The sequence below is a fragment of the Rhamphochromis sp. 'chilingali' genome, assembly GCF_963969265.1.
Source record: "Rhamphochromis sp. 'chilingali' genome assembly, chromosome: 3".
Lineage (NCBI taxonomy): Eukaryota > Metazoa > Chordata > Actinopteri > Cichliformes > Cichlidae > Rhamphochromis > Rhamphochromis sp. 'chilingali'.
Window position 1 is genome coordinate 12319791 of NC_137931.1, and position 19322 is coordinate 12339112.

The window sequence follows — 19322 nt, forward strand, 5'->3', positions numbered from 1 at the left end:
ACAGGTGTTTGTTGGTGATTTGACAAAACAAAAGTGTACTGAGCAGTGTGTGTACACACTGAGCGACTTGCAGTCAAGTTAACTGGATGTCATCTCAGCGAACAGATGAACAATGAGCCAGACCATGCTGACAAAAGTAACCCAGGAGATTTTGAAAAATATAAAAAAAAGGTGGACTATTGTGCAGGCAGCAACTAAACACTGCTACAGTAAAAGCCTCGGCGGGAAACCTTTTCTCTGCTGATTGGCCACGGATTCCAGACTTCAGGAAGTCATCATCAAAGGATCACTGACAAAGTTTAAAAAAGATTTTATTACGATTATATTAAATTATTGCACTACATTTAATTCTCTAAAAAAGGGACGGTACATAAGAATGTAATTAGTTCATTAGTCAAATCTATATTTTTTCTTAACCCCTTAACATCTGGATTTAAGAGGTTAAATTCAACTTTGGGTTAATTTAACATTGATTGTTCAACTTCAAATATGTTGTGTTGTGTACAAACATTATGAAAACTGTGCCACTGTTCAAAACTTTTTTTAAGTTATAAAATTTTTAAAAAATTGTTAATTATTTATTATTTTCATTAAATAAAGAAACCTCAATCAGAACATAGTGCAAGCATTGCATTGTGTATTTTTCATTAGCACTGAGGTGAATTATGTTGCACGGTACGAATTAGTTAAGGTGATGTAACTAATTCTAGATTAGGGAAGATAAACACTGTAGGGAGAAATGGATGTGCTGCGAGGTGGAGAGGAAATGTGGGAAACATTATCAGTAGTTAAGAGTCAATGAGTGGAGGCTAGTGCAGAGTAGCCTATCCCTCTCACAACCAGCTGTCTACAGGCTCGGACAGCCCTGTCAAACAACACTTATCCCTGCACACACGCACACACATAGAAGCATGCGCACACATGCACACATACACAAATCGAGAGAGACCTGAGTCCTAGGGTTAATCCCCCATCCAACCACCCATCAGCTTTTGCATAAGAAGATGACATCACAGCTCAGTGAGGGATTGGCTGGGTGTGTCTGTGTGTTTGCTGGTGTGTGCATTTGTATATTTATCTTTGTATCAAATGTCGTCACTGTGACAGTCACACAGCAGGGTCATTGTGACAATAAGCTGGAGGACCAGAAGTTACTTCTTTATTGTGGGGGTTAGGACTTTAAAGTTTTTAGGCTTTAAGGTGAAGCGTTAAACCGGGTTGCTTTTACAGGAGACATTTTACTTTAAGGTGATTATACAGGAAACGATTTAAGTGAAAAAATAATCATGATAATAACAATTTAGGTCTTTGCCAAGCTAGAGTAAAAAAAAAAGTGTGTGTGTTTGTGTGTGGCCTTTGTGCATGTTGGGATTGGACGGCCTCACTTTGACATGTGGGGCTGGTAGGGTGTGGTGTGGGTGTTGAAAGTCATCTGCTTAATACTCTTATGTAAAACCAAACTGTAATACACTTTCCTCTAGTATCTAGTAGAACCGTTATTAAAAGTGTGGATTTCCCCTCCTTTTTTTATTTGCGTACCACAGCTCTTTAAATATTTGCTTGGTGACTCAATGGTTTAAGTGAAAGGCTAAAGCTCTTGTTGGTTAAAGGACTGATGACTGCCTGGCTAGTAGGTTATAACACTGAATGGTTTGACATGTTAATTAATGTGCTAGTTAACGGTAGAAGCTAGTAGCTCACAGAGTAACTGCATGTTTATTTCTAGGATCTACTAGGTTGAGGGTCAATTTTAGCCCAAAAGTGTAGATGACACTTAATTTGAAAGGTAAGATCTTAAAATTTCAACAGCTTAGCATTTGGTTAAAACAAACCCAGCTCTAACCCTATGACAGGTGGATGTGAAGAGGTTAAATGGTGGCTTCTTGCAAATGTGAATACTTTTGCAAGAAGCCAAGAGTTACATAAGTCTAGTTTCTAACTGCTGCACTGAAAAGCATTTGGTTGACTACACTGTAAAAAAAATGTAATATAAAAGTATGTTACTGTATATTTTACAGTTTTGTACTGTTCTTCTAGAATATCATTAAATATACATAAATAGGTTGTGATTTTACATTTCAAATGTAAATCAACGTAAAATCACTGTAAATGTAATAAAACATAATTTTCTTGTTTTTTAAATGTATCTGTCTGTACATATGCATATTTAGATTGTTAAAATACATTCACAAATGTATCATAATTTCACAAATATTTGTCCATTATTTGAAAGATTGAACTGTTTAATTCAAATGTAATGCTATGGAAAAAATAAAATGATTCTTAACTTTTTTTACATCAAATAATAATAATTATTATTGTTATTTAGGGCAATTGTGGCTCAAGAGTTGGCAGTTCGCCTTGTAATCAGAAGATTGCCGGTTCGATCCCCGGCTCGGACACTCGTTGTGTCCTTGGGCAAGACACTTCACCTACCACCTACTGGTGATGGCCAGAGGGGAATTATAAAGTGGAATTGTAAAGCACTTTGAGGGTCTCAAAAAGCGCTATATGAATGCAATCCATTATTATTATTTAAACCAACTGTTAACTGTATATTTCTGTACATTTAAGTATTATTATTCATATTGCCGCATTCATTGACCTTGTTTATAGGTAATTTCATTGGTTGATCACATTAAAATGTACCTAATTTAATGTTTAAAAGCACTTGAAAAAGGCAAAATCCCATGTAAAATTAGGGCAACAAACTGTATTGTCATTACTGAAAATAACTGTATTTTCATGAGAAAGTTATTTTCTGTTATTTTCTGTTATTATTTTGGCGCCCCAGCTGCCAGAATATTACTGTTTTTTTTAGGATTTTTTTTTTTTTTACGGTGTAGTTGATTCTAGAAACCTGGTTTAAAGACACAGTAATGTAGTTACAGTAAAAGGAAAAAAATGGTGAGAAATTCATCCACTGTACATGGAAGCTGTTTCACTGATCTTTACAAACCTGTGTTTACATTTAGGGCCAATTACTGAGTTATGTGCTTAACCTGTTAATATCCACCAGGTCGCTAGCAACCTGTTTTTGACTTAGAGTTTAGTGTAGGTTTAGCCACATGCTAAATTATGTGATTTTCAAAAATTAGTAAATGGTCTACTTCAAACTATTAAAATTTGTTTAAAGCATCTCCATTTGGATCATTTTTTGTTTGCTTAGTTGCATATTTCTGCCACTAACACCACCCAGAAAACCCTAAAGCAGGTGTAAGTGATTTGAGTTTTTGAACAAATATAAACAAATCACTTGTACTTGCACAAAAATTGTTCTAAAATATAGCCACCCAGCCCCCAACTTAACATATAGAGGGCTGAGGCTGGATGTAGACCATGTGGCTGTGCACATGGGTGTGCAAAAAGTCAGAGCAAACCAAAATAGCACAGTATCTAAATTTCTTGTCAAATGAAGTTGTAAGAATGTCGCATCATCCAACCCTTTGGAGATAAATTAATCCAACCGATTCCTTCTCATATGGCTGATCAGATATAAACAATATATACTCTAAGTATAATAACTATGATACAGTATTTATGTTCATATGTTGTATTTGATAGTACTAATGATATTACCCAAATCATCGAGCCACCATCTGGTGTCGTGCCTGCTACCACAAAAAGCTAAACATTATCCGAGAATTCCATTTATCTCCAGGACCAAAGGCGGTAAATCATTCATGCAGCTCAAAGCTTCTGTCTGGAAACTGCCCAAATCAGTGGTGGAGATTGCTGATGAGCTTGAGCTCTGGGGTCACATTCAGCCCAGAAGGTTAATTTACTGTTTATATCTTTGACTCTCTCACTAATAACTTTGACAGACCAAATATGACACTCTAAGATGTGCCAGATCTGAGCTCTGGTTTTTGATCTTGCACTTTTCCCTATTGTGTTAAATGAAATATTGAATGCAGTGAACAGGTGTTACCGAGGGTGCAGTGACAGATGGGAATTAGAGGTTCTACTTTCTGAAATTTTCTTTTCTTAAATATATATAGCAGTTGTTCTGTTACATGGTCCTAAAAGTTTGAAGACCACAGTAATACAAGGAAATCTGATCGCCTCAACTGAATGGCTTTAGTCCAACATGTTAGTATGTAGAGTAATAGTGGAGGAAAACATTTCAGTCTTGTTAACAAATAATTTTATAGATGCAGTCCTAACCTGTAACATTGCATCTGTCAAAACCTTTATGTCTAACTGTATGCAGGGATACAGTTTGAGATTTAAGATTAACCTCGTTTGCCATGTCCACCTAGGGTTACGGTTTGGGGTTTTTTTTAGCCACAAGCAAAAGGACACACTTTCAGAGAAGAATACACTTTGGCATTACAGTTTTTCAGTGAAAAGCTTTTCAACTGGGCCTTTCCAGACAAGAAAAAACTTTAACAAATTTGATCTCTAACCATAACTCCAGATGGGACCACCTGGTGGTTGCTAAGCAGTTACATTTAGTAATATTAGCTATTTCTTGACAATGAACATTGATAATGAGTGGCTCCATAATACAGTGGCTTATACATTTGCCTAGCAAGCCAGATATTCCTGGTTTGAGTCTGAGAGGAAACACGTCTCTCGGTTGTGTCAGGAAGGATATCTGGTGTACAGATCTGCGAAAGCAAGTGTGTGGCGCTACATGTTGTGACCCCTTGTGAATACGGGACTAGCTAAAAGTAGCTAATGAACAGTATTCATGACGTTTTGTGTGTCAGATGCTGGATGGTGTTTGACTTTAATTACAACACTAATCTGAGGCACTCCCCCTTGAGGATGTGAAAGTGGAGATAAGTGAGGGAGTTTTTCTTTAAAGACCTGACATCTTTAGGGTCACGGCTTCTTCCGTCTCAGATACTTTCCTTAAATAACTCCCTGACTCTAAAAGCAGATAAGGCTTACTCTAGCAACAGTTACGTCTACAGTTTGCAGGGACCTCAGGGCTTGTCAGGAACCTTTGCGACGTCAGTGTTGGGACAAAACGCCATATCCTGTGAACCTCTGAAGACCCATCTGGTCACCAGTAACCCATTTAGGGTTAGGAATGGGCTTGGTGTTAGCCTTAATGTCTAGCAAATATCTAATGAACAGTTTTTTTTAGTTTGTATCTTAATACTTTTCTTTTAAGGTACTATAAAAACACTACCACTACCCCTCCCATTATGTCTAACCCTGACACTTGATGCATTGACACTGACTTACCGGGTGTTAAGAAGTTAAATGATCTAGAAGGACATTTTCCAGAGAATAATAAATCATTTTAAATGCTGTGCACACAGCTTTGGCAAAACAGGGCAAAACAGTTTCCCTTCAACTCACCAGTTTACCAGCATGGCTGCATTGTTGCTTGACACAAAAGGGAGTTCCCCACAAACACTGTGAAATACAGATCCTTGGGAGAAAAGTAAAATCCACCAGAGGAGCATGGTCTTCCTCTTTCCTTTGCCCCCGGTCCTTTCAGGATCCATGCATCAAGTGCAAAGGTAACCCTTTGCAAGGGATGTGTCTGGATGATTCCAGCAGGTGTAGAAGTGGACTGGGTAGTTGTGAACCAGGTGGCCTGGAGTCATGAAGGCATCAGAAGGCCCGAGCGATTAGGTAGAAGAGAGAACTAAGCATGCTGGGGAACTCCAGATCGAGGCATGGCAGTGACAGTGACGTTGATAAGTGTGCGTAGTGGCCGTTCGTCCTCAACACAGGGCAGCTGCAAAATAGAGAAATTTCCCCCGGTTTTAAGCTGATGTCAGCTGATGAGTTCAGCGCGCTTTCTGAATTGCTTTTTCTGTCCTCCCCAAGCCAGTCAGTTCCATGAAGAGCGTTGGAGGTACCAGAAAAATAAAAAGAAAGAAAAACAACATAAAAAGAAAAAAAGAGGTATGCAGATATATCTACACGGCTATCCCCCCTCCATCCCACCAGTGATTAGAAGCAATGAGTGTCCGTCTCCGTGGCTTAGAGCGTGCGCTGAGGTGTGTGTCAACAGCTAGAGATCATCCTTCATGTGTGTTTGACTGTGTCTACGTGTGTTAGAGCCTGGATTGGCAGGGTGGAAAGGGGCGGGGTTTGGAGCTCAGCAATGGATCCCAAGACAGGAAGCCTCAGCACCCCCCTCAACCCCCCCCCCCCCCCCCTGCTTTTTAACTCCCTCTCTTTGCGCTCACTGATGGCAGGATGCAGATTGTAACCAGGGATTAGGGAGGTTCAAAAATCCGATTGTGCCTGGAGAAAGCCTCATGTATTACTCTGTTTGTGTGTGTGTGTGTGTGTGTGTGTGTGCGTGCGTGCGTGCGTGCGTGCGTGCGTGCGTGTTTGTGAGGGAGAGAGAGAGCGGCTTGTGTACGTGTGCCCCAGTGTATGGAATACAGTCATTAGGTTTTTCATAGTTTACCAGCACCTGCAGTCACAAACTGCTGCTGGCAATGGAGATTTTTATTTAAAACCCTCAAATGCAATCTTCTGTTGTTTAGCAGAGTATTCTGTCCTCCCACTTCCCACCTCTCAACACACTTTTTACCTCCCACTGTCATGGCCCATTGTTGAACCCAGACATTAACTGCATAATAATCTATTCTCGTGTTCTCACAGTAATTAACACCACTTACGCTAATTTTTCCTTTTAATAACAGACCTGAAGTCAGGTTCATTTTGCTGTTATGTTTAACTGAAATGTTCTCTTTACACATTTTCACCAGTCTCCAACACCTCTGATTATTTCATTAGTCTAATGGTAGAATAGTGGAAAGAAGGGGAGCTTCTCAAATGACACTTTTCATTCCTTTTATCCAGTGACTAAGCACCATTGCAGCCAGTTTACTTGTTTTTTTGATCACACAGCTGGTAGTTTGTTCTAAAATAAAGACATGCCCAATGCGGTAGACTAAACATCTTTTGTTCAGTAAGGAGGTCAAGTCGCACATTAATAATTCCTCTATTCTCAAAGTGCATCTTTAAGTAGATATTTCTGTTATTAGGACGCTGTTGTTTGTTGTCCTTATCTAACCTTATATCCTTTTTATTTGCTTCTTTCCCCTCAGGACAGTATACAGTGATGATGGCCCATTTCTTCCTGAAGAGGAAGATTGGATATTTTGTCATCCAGACGTATATGCCATGTTTCATGACTGTAATCCTGTCCCAGGTGTCATTTTGGCTGAACAGAGAGTCAGTTCCTGCCAGAACTGTTTTTGGTGAGTGAAGCTGCTTACGTACTAATCCTTAAAAAAAAAAAAGTAAAAAAACTTCTTATTTAACTGGGTAATATTTCCATCATGCGCATTCATACCAGGGAGAATAATAACAGTCGCTCACTGAGCAGCAGCACTGCACAAGCTGACAGTTAGGAGTTATTAAAGTGCCCACCTTCACTGAGTGAGGCCAGTCTGTCATTTGTTTCCAGCTGGCTCATAAAAACTAAATTTAAAATCGTCATGTCTAACTTTGTTTGCACCCAGGGGTGACCACTGTGCTGACCATGACCACCCTTAGCATCAGTGCGAGGAACTCGCTCCCCAAAGTGGCCTATGCTACAGCCATGGACTGGTTCATTGCCGTCTGCTATGCTTTTGTCTTTTCTGCCCTCATTGAGTTCGCAACAGTGAACTACTTCACCAAGAGGAGCTGGGCTTGGGATGGCAAGAAGGCTATGGAAGCACAACACCCTAAGGTACAATTTGTGGGTACTTTGATACACATTTAAGAGTTTATCCTCAGATCATCCAGAAATACCAAAATCGCAAACTTGGCTATGACCTGTGGTTATGAAATATTAGCAGTTGGTTGCAGGGCCTACAAGTGCGGCAGTGTATTTGAGACATCAGCTAAGTTATTACAAACCAGATTGCAAAAAAGTTGGGACACTAAACAAATTGTGAATAAAAATTGAATGCAATGATGTGGAGATGGCAAATGTCAATATTTTATTCAGAATAGAACGTAGATGACAGATCAAAAGTTTAATCCGAGAAAATGTATCATTTCAAAGGAAAAATATGTTGATTCAAAATTACATGGTGTCAACAAATCCCAAAAAAGTTGGGACAAGTAGCAATAAGAGGCTGGAAAAAGTAAATTTGAGCATAACGAAGAGCTGGAAGACCAATTAACACTAATTAGGTTAATTGGCAACATGATTGGGCATAAAAAGAGCTTCTCAGAGTGGCAGTGTCTCTCAGAAGCCAAGATGGGTAGAGGATCACCAATTCCCACAATGTTGCGCAGAAAGATAGTGGAGCAATATCAGAAAGGTGTTACCCACCAAAAAATTGCAAAGACTTTGGAGTTATCATCAACTGTGCATAACATCATCCAAAGATTCAGAGAATCTGGAACAATCTCTGTGCGTAAGGGTCAAGGGCGTAAACCCATACTGGATGCCCGTGATCTCCGGGCCCTTAAACGACACTGCACCACAAACAGGAATGCTACTGTAAAGGAAATCACAGAATGGGCTCAGGAATACTTCCAGAAACCATTGTCAGTGAACACAATCCACCATGCCATCCGCCATTTCCAGCTGAAACTCTACAGTGCAAAGAAGAAGCCATATCTAAGCAAGATCCACAAGCTCAGGCGTTTTCACTGGGCCAGGGATAATTTAAAATGGAGTGTGGCAAATGGAAGACTGTTCTGTTGTCAGACGAGTCACGATTCGAAGTTCTTTTTGGAAATGTGGGATGCCATGTCATCCGGACCAAAGAGGTCTAGGACAACCCAAGTTGTTATCAACGCTCAGTTCAGAAGCCTGCATCTCTGATGGTATGGGGTTGCATGAGTGCGTGTGGCATGGGCAGCTTGCATGTCTGGAAAGGCACCGTCAATGCAGAAAAATATATTCAAGTTCTAGAACAACATATGCTCCCATCCAGACGTCATCTCTTTCAGGGAGACCCTGCATTTTTCAACAAGATAATGCCAGACTACATTCTGCATCAATCACAACATCATGGCTGCGTAGGAGAAGGATCCGGGTACTGAAATGGCCAGTCTGCAGTCCAGATCTTTCACCTATAGAGAACATTTGGCGCATCATAAAGAGGAAGGTGCGACAAAGAAGGCCCAAGACGATTGAACAGTTAGAGGCCTGTATTAGACAAGAATGGGAGAGCATTCCTATTTCTAAACTTGAGAAACTGGTCTCCTCAGTCCCCAGACATCTGTTGAGTGTTGTAAGAAGAAGGGGAGATGCCACACAGTGGTGAAAATGGCCTTGTCCCAACTTTTTTGGGATTTGTTGACACCATGACATTTTGAATCAACATATTTTAACCTTAAAATGATAAATTTTCTCAGTTTCAACTTTTGTTCTGTGATTTATGTTCTATTCTGAATAAAATATTGACATTTGCCATCTCCACATCGTTGCATTCAGTTTTTATTCACAATTTGTTTAGTGTCCCAACTTTTTTGCAATCTGGTTTGTATCATATTCCACAAGAAACAAAGGAAGTGTTGCAAATGATTGATTATGTGAAATAACAATATTGTTGTGTTATGTTTTGTTATCTGACTGGTGCAAATGGTTATCTAACCTTATTGTGGAAATGACAGTCTTCACTAGTGGGGATAGTTACAAAGCTTTCTTCATTATGAATGAGCACACATCTTTTTATTGAATATTTGAAGAACCAGCAAAAAAAACAGAAACTCTTGTAGAGGACATAAAGTCAGAGATAGAAACAACAAGGAGCAGGTGCATCTAGCACAGGTAGAGCTGCTGCAAAAACCCACAGAGCTCAGCAGCCAGCGCAACAAATTCTGGATCCTTGGCTTTTAGTTAGCAGTTAGCATTAGCAGCACATGCTGCGTCCGATGTGAAAGTACCTTTATGCTGCGCACTGTGACTCACAGCCATGATCCCGGGTCAGCCTCGACTTTGTGTTAAACGAATCCTAAAGTATTTCTAACCACTGATATACCAAAACTTTATCCTTTCAACAGCTACTGAAAGTTAGGGGACCTAGCTTCTATCGAATCGTACTTGTACTTAAAACTTGAGTGCAGAGTTTCACACGTATTTTTTGGCTAAGTCCACACACACACAAATTCTTTTTACACATACAAATCTGTTTCACACACACACACACACACACACACACACACACACACACACACACACACACACACACACACACACACACACACACACATTCTTTTTACACATACAAATCCTAATTTACAAGTACAAAACTGATTTACAAGTACAAAATATTTATGACCACAATTTGAGCCCACACAATTTCACTGACAAAAAAACTGAAGCACAGTTATTTATTTGATTATTTGTCAGATCATACCATAAAAAAAATCCAGAAGAAATTCAGTGACTCTACTCTAGGCCTCTAGGCTTATCTGAGAAACAGTACTACTTACTCTGTGGTACTATAGGGTTTTAAACAGTCTTAAGGTCATTACACACCGAACACACTGCAAAAACACCAAAGTGAAATTCCCAGTTCTTCGGATCCAAACTCGTTGTGTATTGTATAAACAGGCAGATCACATTTCACATGCACTGTGAAAAAAATTAAATCATTATAAAGCAATGATAAGCTGTTCCTGATGTTTCTGAACAAGAAAAGGAAGAAACTGAGATTCTGGGTTCCTCTAATTCTCATCAGGCAACACCAGGAAGAATTTCATGGTTTGATCCAGGAGTTGAAGCTGTATGACGACCACTTTCATACATATCTCGGGATGACAGCGGAGTAGTTTGAGCTGTTGTTGGCAGAGTTGAGACCTCATCTGAGGAGGCAAAGAAATAATTACAGAGAGCTGATTGTATGTACCGTACTGGTGTGCCAAACATAATCTGATTGGTCAGATTTCTGCTTTTGGATCAGAAAAAGCAAGCTTGGTTCAAAAAAATAAATGCCGCAGTTTTGTCCAGCAAAATCACATCCGGTGTGTCAAGGCCTTCATGCCAAACTAATCATTTTCTGCCTTTAGCTACACAGTTAGCAAACAGATATTAGGGCAGTGTTACATTTACGTGGCACTGAAGCAAGTGAACTTCAGTATAAGTGTTGAAAAAAACAGTTAAGTACATAAATGCACTGTGAGTCATCAGGATATTGAAAGTCACTTCACAGCATGGATTACTATAAATTCTGCTTGGTTTAGTAATCCCAGTGATGTCTAGGACAACCGCCAGGCATCTGTTAACAGCTGCACTAAAACATATATGCACAGTGCAGTCATCATAAATAAAACTCAAACTGACAGAACACCAGTGGAAATCATGCTGCTAACTGATTGAAATTCAATAACTCAGCAGCCCACATTTTACCAGAATGTTCTGCCAGAAATATTTCACCTCAGTAAGGTCACTAATCACTCCAGACAGAACGAAAAACACAGATTCTTCTCAAGCCAGAAAAAAAAACTGTAACAGTAGAGCAAAATGAGGCTTGTAACTAACATTCTACTCAACGTGCTCTGTCCTGCCATAGAAACGAGACCCGATGGTTCTGTCCAAGAAGCCCAACAACGTGTGCTCGGCAGGTGTCAACTACACCCCCAACCTCACCAAGGACACGTCCATCTCCACCATCTCCAACACGACGTCGGTACACCTGCGTTCTGCTGAGACCAAGACGATGGACCCCAAGAAGACCTACAACAGTGTCAGCAAGATCGACAAGATGTCGCGGATAGTGTTCCCTGTCCTCTTCGGAACCTTCAACCTCGTCTACTGGGCCACGTACCTCAACAGAGAACCGTTGTCGAAAGGAGTTGTCATCTCAACGTAATCGCTCTTCTTATTGTTCCTTTTTTTCAGGGGCGTGGGGGGGGGAGGGGGGGGGCAGTTTGTGTCAGGGAGAAGGGAAGGTTGAGCCTAATAGAAGAGGGGTGATCCATAATGAAAGCAGCCATTGCTACATCTCTCCCTCCAGACTAAACAAATGTGAAAACAAAGAACAAAAACTATACTCACCTATTTAGATCAAGCACTTTGAATGGATGCAAGGCTTCACGATTCCCTTTCCTATTTTTCATGGCCTAAAAAACTGCATTTTAAGACTGCATTAACAGGAGAGAGGGTGCTTTGCTTCTTTCTCATCTGTTCTGCTGCAGTTTGCATGATTCTCACCCCCAAAAAGGGAACATGGACTCCTCTTTGTCTTGAACACCGACCATGTATATGTCAGTCATTGCTTAAACTATGGGAGCACACTTGGTCACTACTACCTGTAGAATTTAACAAAGTAATTTAATGCTTCATGTTCTTACTGCACTGGGCTCATAAACTCTGCAATCTAACTCGCATTTGAATTTTAAAACATGATTTTAAAATGTACCTAATTCCGCGCTATGAGAAAGACGCATCTCTCGAGATTGATGCTGCAAGTGCATTAATAATGTCGTTTTATGTCTCCTTTTTAAAAAAAAAAAAATAAATCTTGCCAATTCTTTTCCTCTGCCTAACGCAGAGGGTGCTTGTGTCTCTTGTTGTACATCTTTACTTGAAGATTCAAGAACTGTTGCTGCAGGCCTGGTTTCCCAAAAGCACTGGCAGTAAGAGTCTCAAAGTAAAATGTGAGAGGAAAAGAAGTTTTGAATTAAAAAGTCATCATTTAGGGCCAGCAAGAATGTTTGAAAAAAAGTGGGGGTTTTTTCTGGCCTACTTACACGAGGGTGACTGGACGGCTGTGGCAGATGTGTTAGCACAAATTAAGGATTGGATATATGTGATTTAACAGAATTTTGAGCCTGGGTCACTCAGTTGGGAAACCAATATGCACAGTTGAGATACCAAATGGAGAACAAGTCACATACAAATCAGGACAGCGATGTGGACAGTTTTGGGACTGTCGTTCAGAGATGTCCAGACACGCACCCTGCTAATGTGTCCACAGAGAAAACCAGACTCATGTACAGTTCATAACCCTGTTTTGGTTTTTTAAAAAACTGCTGGTGAAATTTACTAAATGAGTACTGTGACAATTTTGTAAGGCACTGACACAGCTGCTATGTATTTGTAAGTGTTCCATTTCCAAATGTGGGGAGGAAAGTATGTAACGTAATCATATGAATGTGGTTTTCTAAGGCTTGCGACAGGTAATTTGCTCCACACTGTGCCGTTATTTAACACCGAAAAGAGCATGCCTTATATTGCACCTGGATGCGATAGTTGTCGCAAGGAGCATTAATTTATGTGGAATGCCAAGGGGAGACGTTATCAGAATGAGCATGTAATTGGTTCGGGTATATGGCTGTGACAAATCTTTGGATCTGCCCTGTCAGCTGCTCACGCTGAACAGTTCGAGCCAAGCCCCACATATTTAGTGTATTTTGATATAACAAAGCAGAACATGCCGCAGAGCATCGGGGGCAAGGAGAGAATTACAAGATGTATACAAGCCATGGCTGTATAGCTGGTAGCAAGGTTAGTTTTTTTGCAGTGTGCAGAGCTGTTTGTAGGTTTTTTCATTGTGTTTCATCAAATAGGCAGCGGGTCATAGTGAAAATAGCAGAGAGCTCAAAAAATAAACAAACTCAAAAAATACACATTGAGCTCTGTAACATCACAAATCGACTTCATACATTTTGTCTACTTTTTAAGTTCTGTCCCAAAAGTATTTTAAGAAAAACTGTAATGTTTGTCAAAATGTCACTTTAACTGTGACGAAGGTGTTGGAGGTGCTCCTAAATATCAGGATTGTGCAGGTGGCTGTGAGTCAAATTCTTTCTTTTGACTTTAATAAATACCTGCAGACCCTTATGCAAAACAACACATTGCACGGTCACAGTACCGTCCTGGGTTTGCAAGTCGGTTGGGATTTGACAGTTAATAATGTTTTGTGTTGTGCGACACATCCTGCACATGGGCTGTTAAACAAATATTTTAGGTTTATAAGGCAGAGCTGGTTGTAGTAAAGTAATAAAGCAGTCTTGGGCTGCGTCAGCCTTTAAGACGACAGTTTCTGACGCAAGACTAATCATTGACCTTTTTAGTAGATTACCTGCAGAACTTTCCACTCCCACTGAGCTATTCTTTTTCACATACAAAAAGTGAATCAATAATTTTCTCACTCATGCCTCTTAATAGCAACACTTGAGAGCTCAGTTCATGCTTTGCACAAAGTCAAAGTATTCTGGGTCATTTAAGCATCTTCTGAGGCTGTTGGAAAATGTTAACTCCAGTCTACAGTGTGTTTGTGAAAGTGAAGTGCTGGGGGGAAAAAAGATGATTATTGTGTCATGTTTCTGGATTCCAGCAGAGCTATACTAGAAAGAAAACCTCACGCATATATCAGCAACAGGAGACAGAAATTCAACAGCTCAGCAGTTAACAGGTGACCAAAGATTGATTGTACCATGAACTGACTCATAACGGTCCACAAAAGTGAGCAACACAGCAGAGCTCTGTCCTCTCAGAATTACTTACTATTGGGTTCAATCGATGGGCTCAAGTTTATCAAAATTGCACCCTGATTTGCATTAATTTACTTCACCTCCGCGAGCTAATCCAATGTCACTGGACTGCATTGGTTTTTTTTCTCAGAATGTTTCTCTGTTTTGAAAGCTTGGTTCGACGAGGCCTTTAAGCTGCAAAGAATTTGGGGAAATAAGGCCGAGTGTCATGAGAGAATCATGTAAATAGCCTTTTTCGTTTTCAACGTAAACAAAAAGACAGATTGTCACATTTGTGTTCTGAAGCCCTTAGTAGAAAAAAAAAGCCCAATGTTGATGTTAATGATGTTATTGTCTTCAATATCTTTTTTCTTCTGTGTACATGTGTGAGTTTGTTTCGTTCTTGTGGCTTGTAGAAGAGCTGATCAAACGTGATCTTTGGACTGATTTGTATTTTATATCTACAGTGACTTAATTAAAGTGACGAGCACACATTTTGTCATTACAGCTCAAGCCTACCTGTTGCACAGCATGTGTTGGTTTGTGGTGAGACAAACTCAGGAATAAGAGGACCCCATGCTCCCAACAGAAATATCAGTTCTTCATATCTATCATATGGATTTTGAACACCAACCTCTCTCACCTGCTGCTGGGAACATTGTCCTCAAAAACTTTAGGCCGCTAAGCAGATATTTATACACTGGCTTGGTAAGAAACCATGTAAATAAGGGTGACATAAGCTGCTATCTGCTTTGCATTGTGTACTTAAGGTGGACTTAAGTGATTTTATTTTGACTTTGTGTGCCAGGATATGCTGTGGTATTTTCGTGCTGTTTAACTGATGTTGAAGCTGTCATTTATGGAAATCTAAGATCCAGCTTTCTGTCAGATCAGACAATGTTTCAGTTTCAGTGCAATGGCAGCCAAGTACAGGATACAGACGAGACATCTCCCCCCCACCAATCTGTAATCTGTCTGTTCCTCGACTTCCTGTTTGTATCTGACACATTATCAAGTAACAGTACACACTTTCTGTCTGTGTATTTCTGATTAGGTCTGCAGTAGTTGAGTTCTTCAACAAGTGTGTTTTTTAAACTAAACAGTTGTTTTTATTGAGCTTTATTTAAGCCTTGTTTTCTAACATATAACCAAAGGAACTATTACTGTAAAAAGTCACTGATAATGTCCCTGACAAACACATATAGCCTTCATTATTTTTTCTGTGGACAGCAGCTTCAGTCTGACAGAAGTTCACTGTATGGACAAAGGTACTGGGTCTCACCTGTTATTCTTTGAATGCTTGTATTTTCAGTCCCATTGCTTCAGCTGTGTAAAATCTAAAGAATCTAGGCCTGTACTCTTTTGTGCTTTTATTTGGGAAAGAATGGGTCTTTCTAAAGAGATCACTAATTTAAGAGTGCTACTGTAATAGAATGAGACATTGCAGCAAGTCCCTTCATCTAATTTTTTGTACCTTTCAGAAATTCCTCAGTAAGCTGTAAGTGGCATTTTTGCAAAAGTGGAAGTTTTTAGGGACCACAGCAACTGAGACACCAACTGGCAGGCCACGTAAAGTTAGAGAGTGAGGTTGCCAAGAGCTGGGGCATATAGTGCATAAGTGTAATCAACACTCTGCTGAAGTGCAGAGTTCCGAACCTCCTCCAACATTACCATCAGCACAAAAAACTGTATAGCAGGAGCTTCGTGCAATAGGTTTCCATGCAGCGCAGCTCCTGTAGGTAGCCCAGTACGTTTGTGCAAATAGTGTATCTCTACAACTATTAGCTTGTCCATAAATTTGGCTAATATGGTAATATTCATGGAAAATTTACAATAACTTTGGTGATCCTCTGACTTTTTCTAGTGCTGTCATCAGATCAAAATTACTGTGGCTGGTGGGTAATATATGGAAAAAATAAAAATAATCCTCCAGTCTATAAACTAAAAATAACATGAAAGTTCAAAAATTTTCAAAAAGAAATTATTTTGACTGTTAACAGGCTAAACAAATACAGCTTACATGATGTTATACCAGATTATAAATATCTGTACCCGCTGCTAAATGCCAGCATATTGGCGTCATCGTTGTTAGCATGTGGATATTAGCATTTAGCTGCATGTAGAATAATAGTAGGCAGACAGATGGATGAACACTTAAATTCAATACATTATAAATCCTCTGATGTTCTCAGTAATTTAATAAATATTTCTGACTGATAACAAGCTAAAATAACATATATGTAAAGTGGCCTTTGTTATACTCAGCATTTATGTGTTATGTTTGATAATATTTGTCATCTTTTTATCAATTTCTACTATTAGTAGCATGCTGGCATTAGCATTTTACTGCATGTAAAACAGTGATAGGCAAATAGCAAACAGTGACCTTCTGAAAAATTAATGAATTGAAGAATGAATTAATAAATCTATGTATAAGCATATTATACCATATTATTAATCATCTGAATAAAACAATGCTAATATCATAATAGGTTTTTAATGCTAGCCAGCTAAATTAATACAACTAACATGATTTATCTGCCTATTAATATTACACTTATTAGCATCAACCTTTTAGCTCTGTCGGTGTTAGCATACTGTACTTGATAGCTACATATTAGCTACATATAGAACGTTGACAATATTTGGCAAACAGACAAATATAGGATTTTATTTTTTCTGCTGTAGAAAACTCAATCATATTAACTATAGGACATCATATATTTAATACTACCCACATTGTAATTCTGTCATTTCCAAAAATTTGGCAAAGCTAATATTATGTTAATATGCTAGGGGCTGAAAGAAGACAAGTAACTCACGTATATCAGCTCATTCACGTGAGCTGTCAGGTCAGAGGATCCCCATAGTGCTGAAACCTGGTAGACTTCCTCATGTCTGTGCACATCTTTCTTGGCGTAAACCAATGCACCCATCCATTTAACTATCTCTCTTTCTGGCCAAGAAACAACCCCACCCGCCTTCCTTCAGCCACTGTGACAGACTCATCTGCCATACATCTGTTAGAATAAGGGATTTAGTTCTGCTTAAGTTGCTTTCACCCATTCAGGGAAGCCCCTTACAGCAAAGGGCTTCTGTCCAATTTAAGCCCTGACTGGCCCAGCCCTCATGACAAACACTTGTTTTTCTCAGTGTGTTGTCTGGACAGCTGTGGCTGATGCATGTTAGGAACAAACTTAGGGTTGATTATATGCCCTTTATCCCAAGCTAGCTCATGGGCAGTGAAGCTGACTGACGCTTTGAACTCTTGGCTGGGGAATTTATTGCACATCCAGCAGCTGGTTTAAAGGACACTTGCGGAGCTACGATAGCAACAGTTGCCTGTTCAAGTAAGGCTAAAGGTGACCAATAAAATGCATAAAGTTGCTCATGTTTTTTTTTTTTTCAAGAACTTTTTACAAGAATATTTACAAAGAACCCATCAAACAGACTTTTGCTTAATTTTGCAAAAATGCAGCAAAGCCATTGTAGCTGGGCTTAAAAACGTATTTGTGTCACTCATTCTTTGTTTTATGTACTGTATTTGTTTTGTGTATTATACTGATAATGATCAAATAAAAAGGATTAGCAAAGATGCTATATAGTACATTGCAAACACTACTGTAGCTCAAATGTTGCTTTGTTGAATCCTGATTAAAGCTGCACATATAAAAGGAAATCTGACACTGGTATGTCTGAATCATGTTTGATTGTCTATTGATATTAAATGCTTTGATGAACTACTTAATGCAATTTGGGTCACTTAGAAACATTATTTTTACAAGTAATGCAAATTTGCTTTAATTTGATATAATGTGAAATTCATCAGAAAACTTTTTCTTTTCCATTTTTTTTTAGTTTGATCTGCCTAGTATCTAAGAGGGCATACAGAGGCCCATTGTCACTGTGTTTCAGTGGCATATGATATGCTGTGGTATTGTTTTCATAATGATATGGTAGATGATGACATGTGTTTATATTTTCCCAGTTAATGAAGCTGTCAGAGGTTTTAGTTTGACAAATAAACTCTTTATAGCTTAATTAAATGGGACCTGCTAAGCAAAAGTCAGCTTGTACTGCTCTATTAGCGGAGCAGTACACACCTTTATGTTAACCCCTCAGCTTTTCAGTTTCATGCACTGAATAACCTTCATTTATTAGGGCGCACGTCATTGTTTTCCCATACAGCCTTACACACAGTAAGCCAAATGGATTGCTGTGTGTAATGATGACATATTTCATCTGAGATAAAATCTTTGGGAAATGGTTTTCCTAATGATCAGTCGGTCTTTTGCAACAGACAGTTATCAGCCTAGGCAATAGCTTTTATCACTTGTTATCAGTCCTGCACATATCAACAACAGGTGGTGTCATCCACCTACAAGGTGGAGACTGTTTTGCCCGTCTAAATTTAAGTAATAACGAGGAACTGTCAAGCAAATTTGCCTTTTGGACAAAACTTACATCATTTAAAAAAACAACCTTTTTATGTTTACACCAGAAAAAAGATTGTGCTCTGTATAAACTGATCAAGTACATTTCATTTGACCAGATTCCACTGAATTTTATATTCTTCTGATATTTCAAAATTACATCGAAAATATACATGTACATGTAGTTAAATAAGTCAGCATATTGGGCATAAAATATTTTGAGTGTTGGAACTAAAAGTCCTTTTGGTATGTGTACAAACAAAAAGGTCCTGGTTTGGGATAAAATGCACACTTTTCAAATATACACACATTGCAAAGTTACATTTGAAAGCATGCCTTGCAATATTAGCAAACACATTACATGACCTTTGTCACACATAGATGTCGACAAATCTGCTCATCACTGATTATAATGGATAACTGTTTTGTGAGCCTGCTAGAACGTAGAGGAGTGAGCCTACTGACAAAATGCACTCACCACACACTTTACTACTTAAGGAATGATTCAGTTCCTTATAAATGGTCATTTACACTGAATCA

At 39.1% G+C, this 19322-nt stretch overlaps 2 protein-coding genes across 2 annotated transcripts in view; one reads left to right on the plus strand and one right to left on the minus strand.

The window, feature by feature from the left end:
• The window catches only part of LOC308393523 (gamma-aminobutyric acid receptor subunit beta-3-like), a 99942-nt gene extending 93963 nt beyond the window's left edge, over nucleotides 1-5979 (minus strand). The window contains exon 1 of the mRNA XM_080877346.1: nucleotides 5317-5979. Coding sequence (XP_080733472.1) covers nucleotides 5317-5465 — 149 coding nt within the window. The 5' untranslated portion in view covers nucleotides 5466-5979. The remainder of the gene's footprint in view (nucleotides 1-5316) is intronic.
• Nucleotides 1-18022, plus strand: part of LOC308393525 (gamma-aminobutyric acid receptor subunit alpha-5-like) — a 51489-nt gene extending 33467 nt beyond the window's left edge. The window contains exons 8-11 of the mRNA XM_080877348.1: nucleotides 7032-7184; nucleotides 7449-7660; nucleotides 11445-11740; nucleotides 14858-18022. Of these exons, the coding sequence (XP_080733474.1) occupies nucleotides 7032-7184; nucleotides 7449-7660; nucleotides 11445-11740; nucleotides 14858-14975 (779 nt within the window). The 3' untranslated portion in view covers nucleotides 14976-18022. The remainder of the gene's footprint in view (nucleotides 1-7031; nucleotides 7185-7448; nucleotides 7661-11444; nucleotides 11741-14857) is intronic.
• The last annotated feature ends 1300 nt before the right edge of the window (nucleotides 18023-19322 follow it).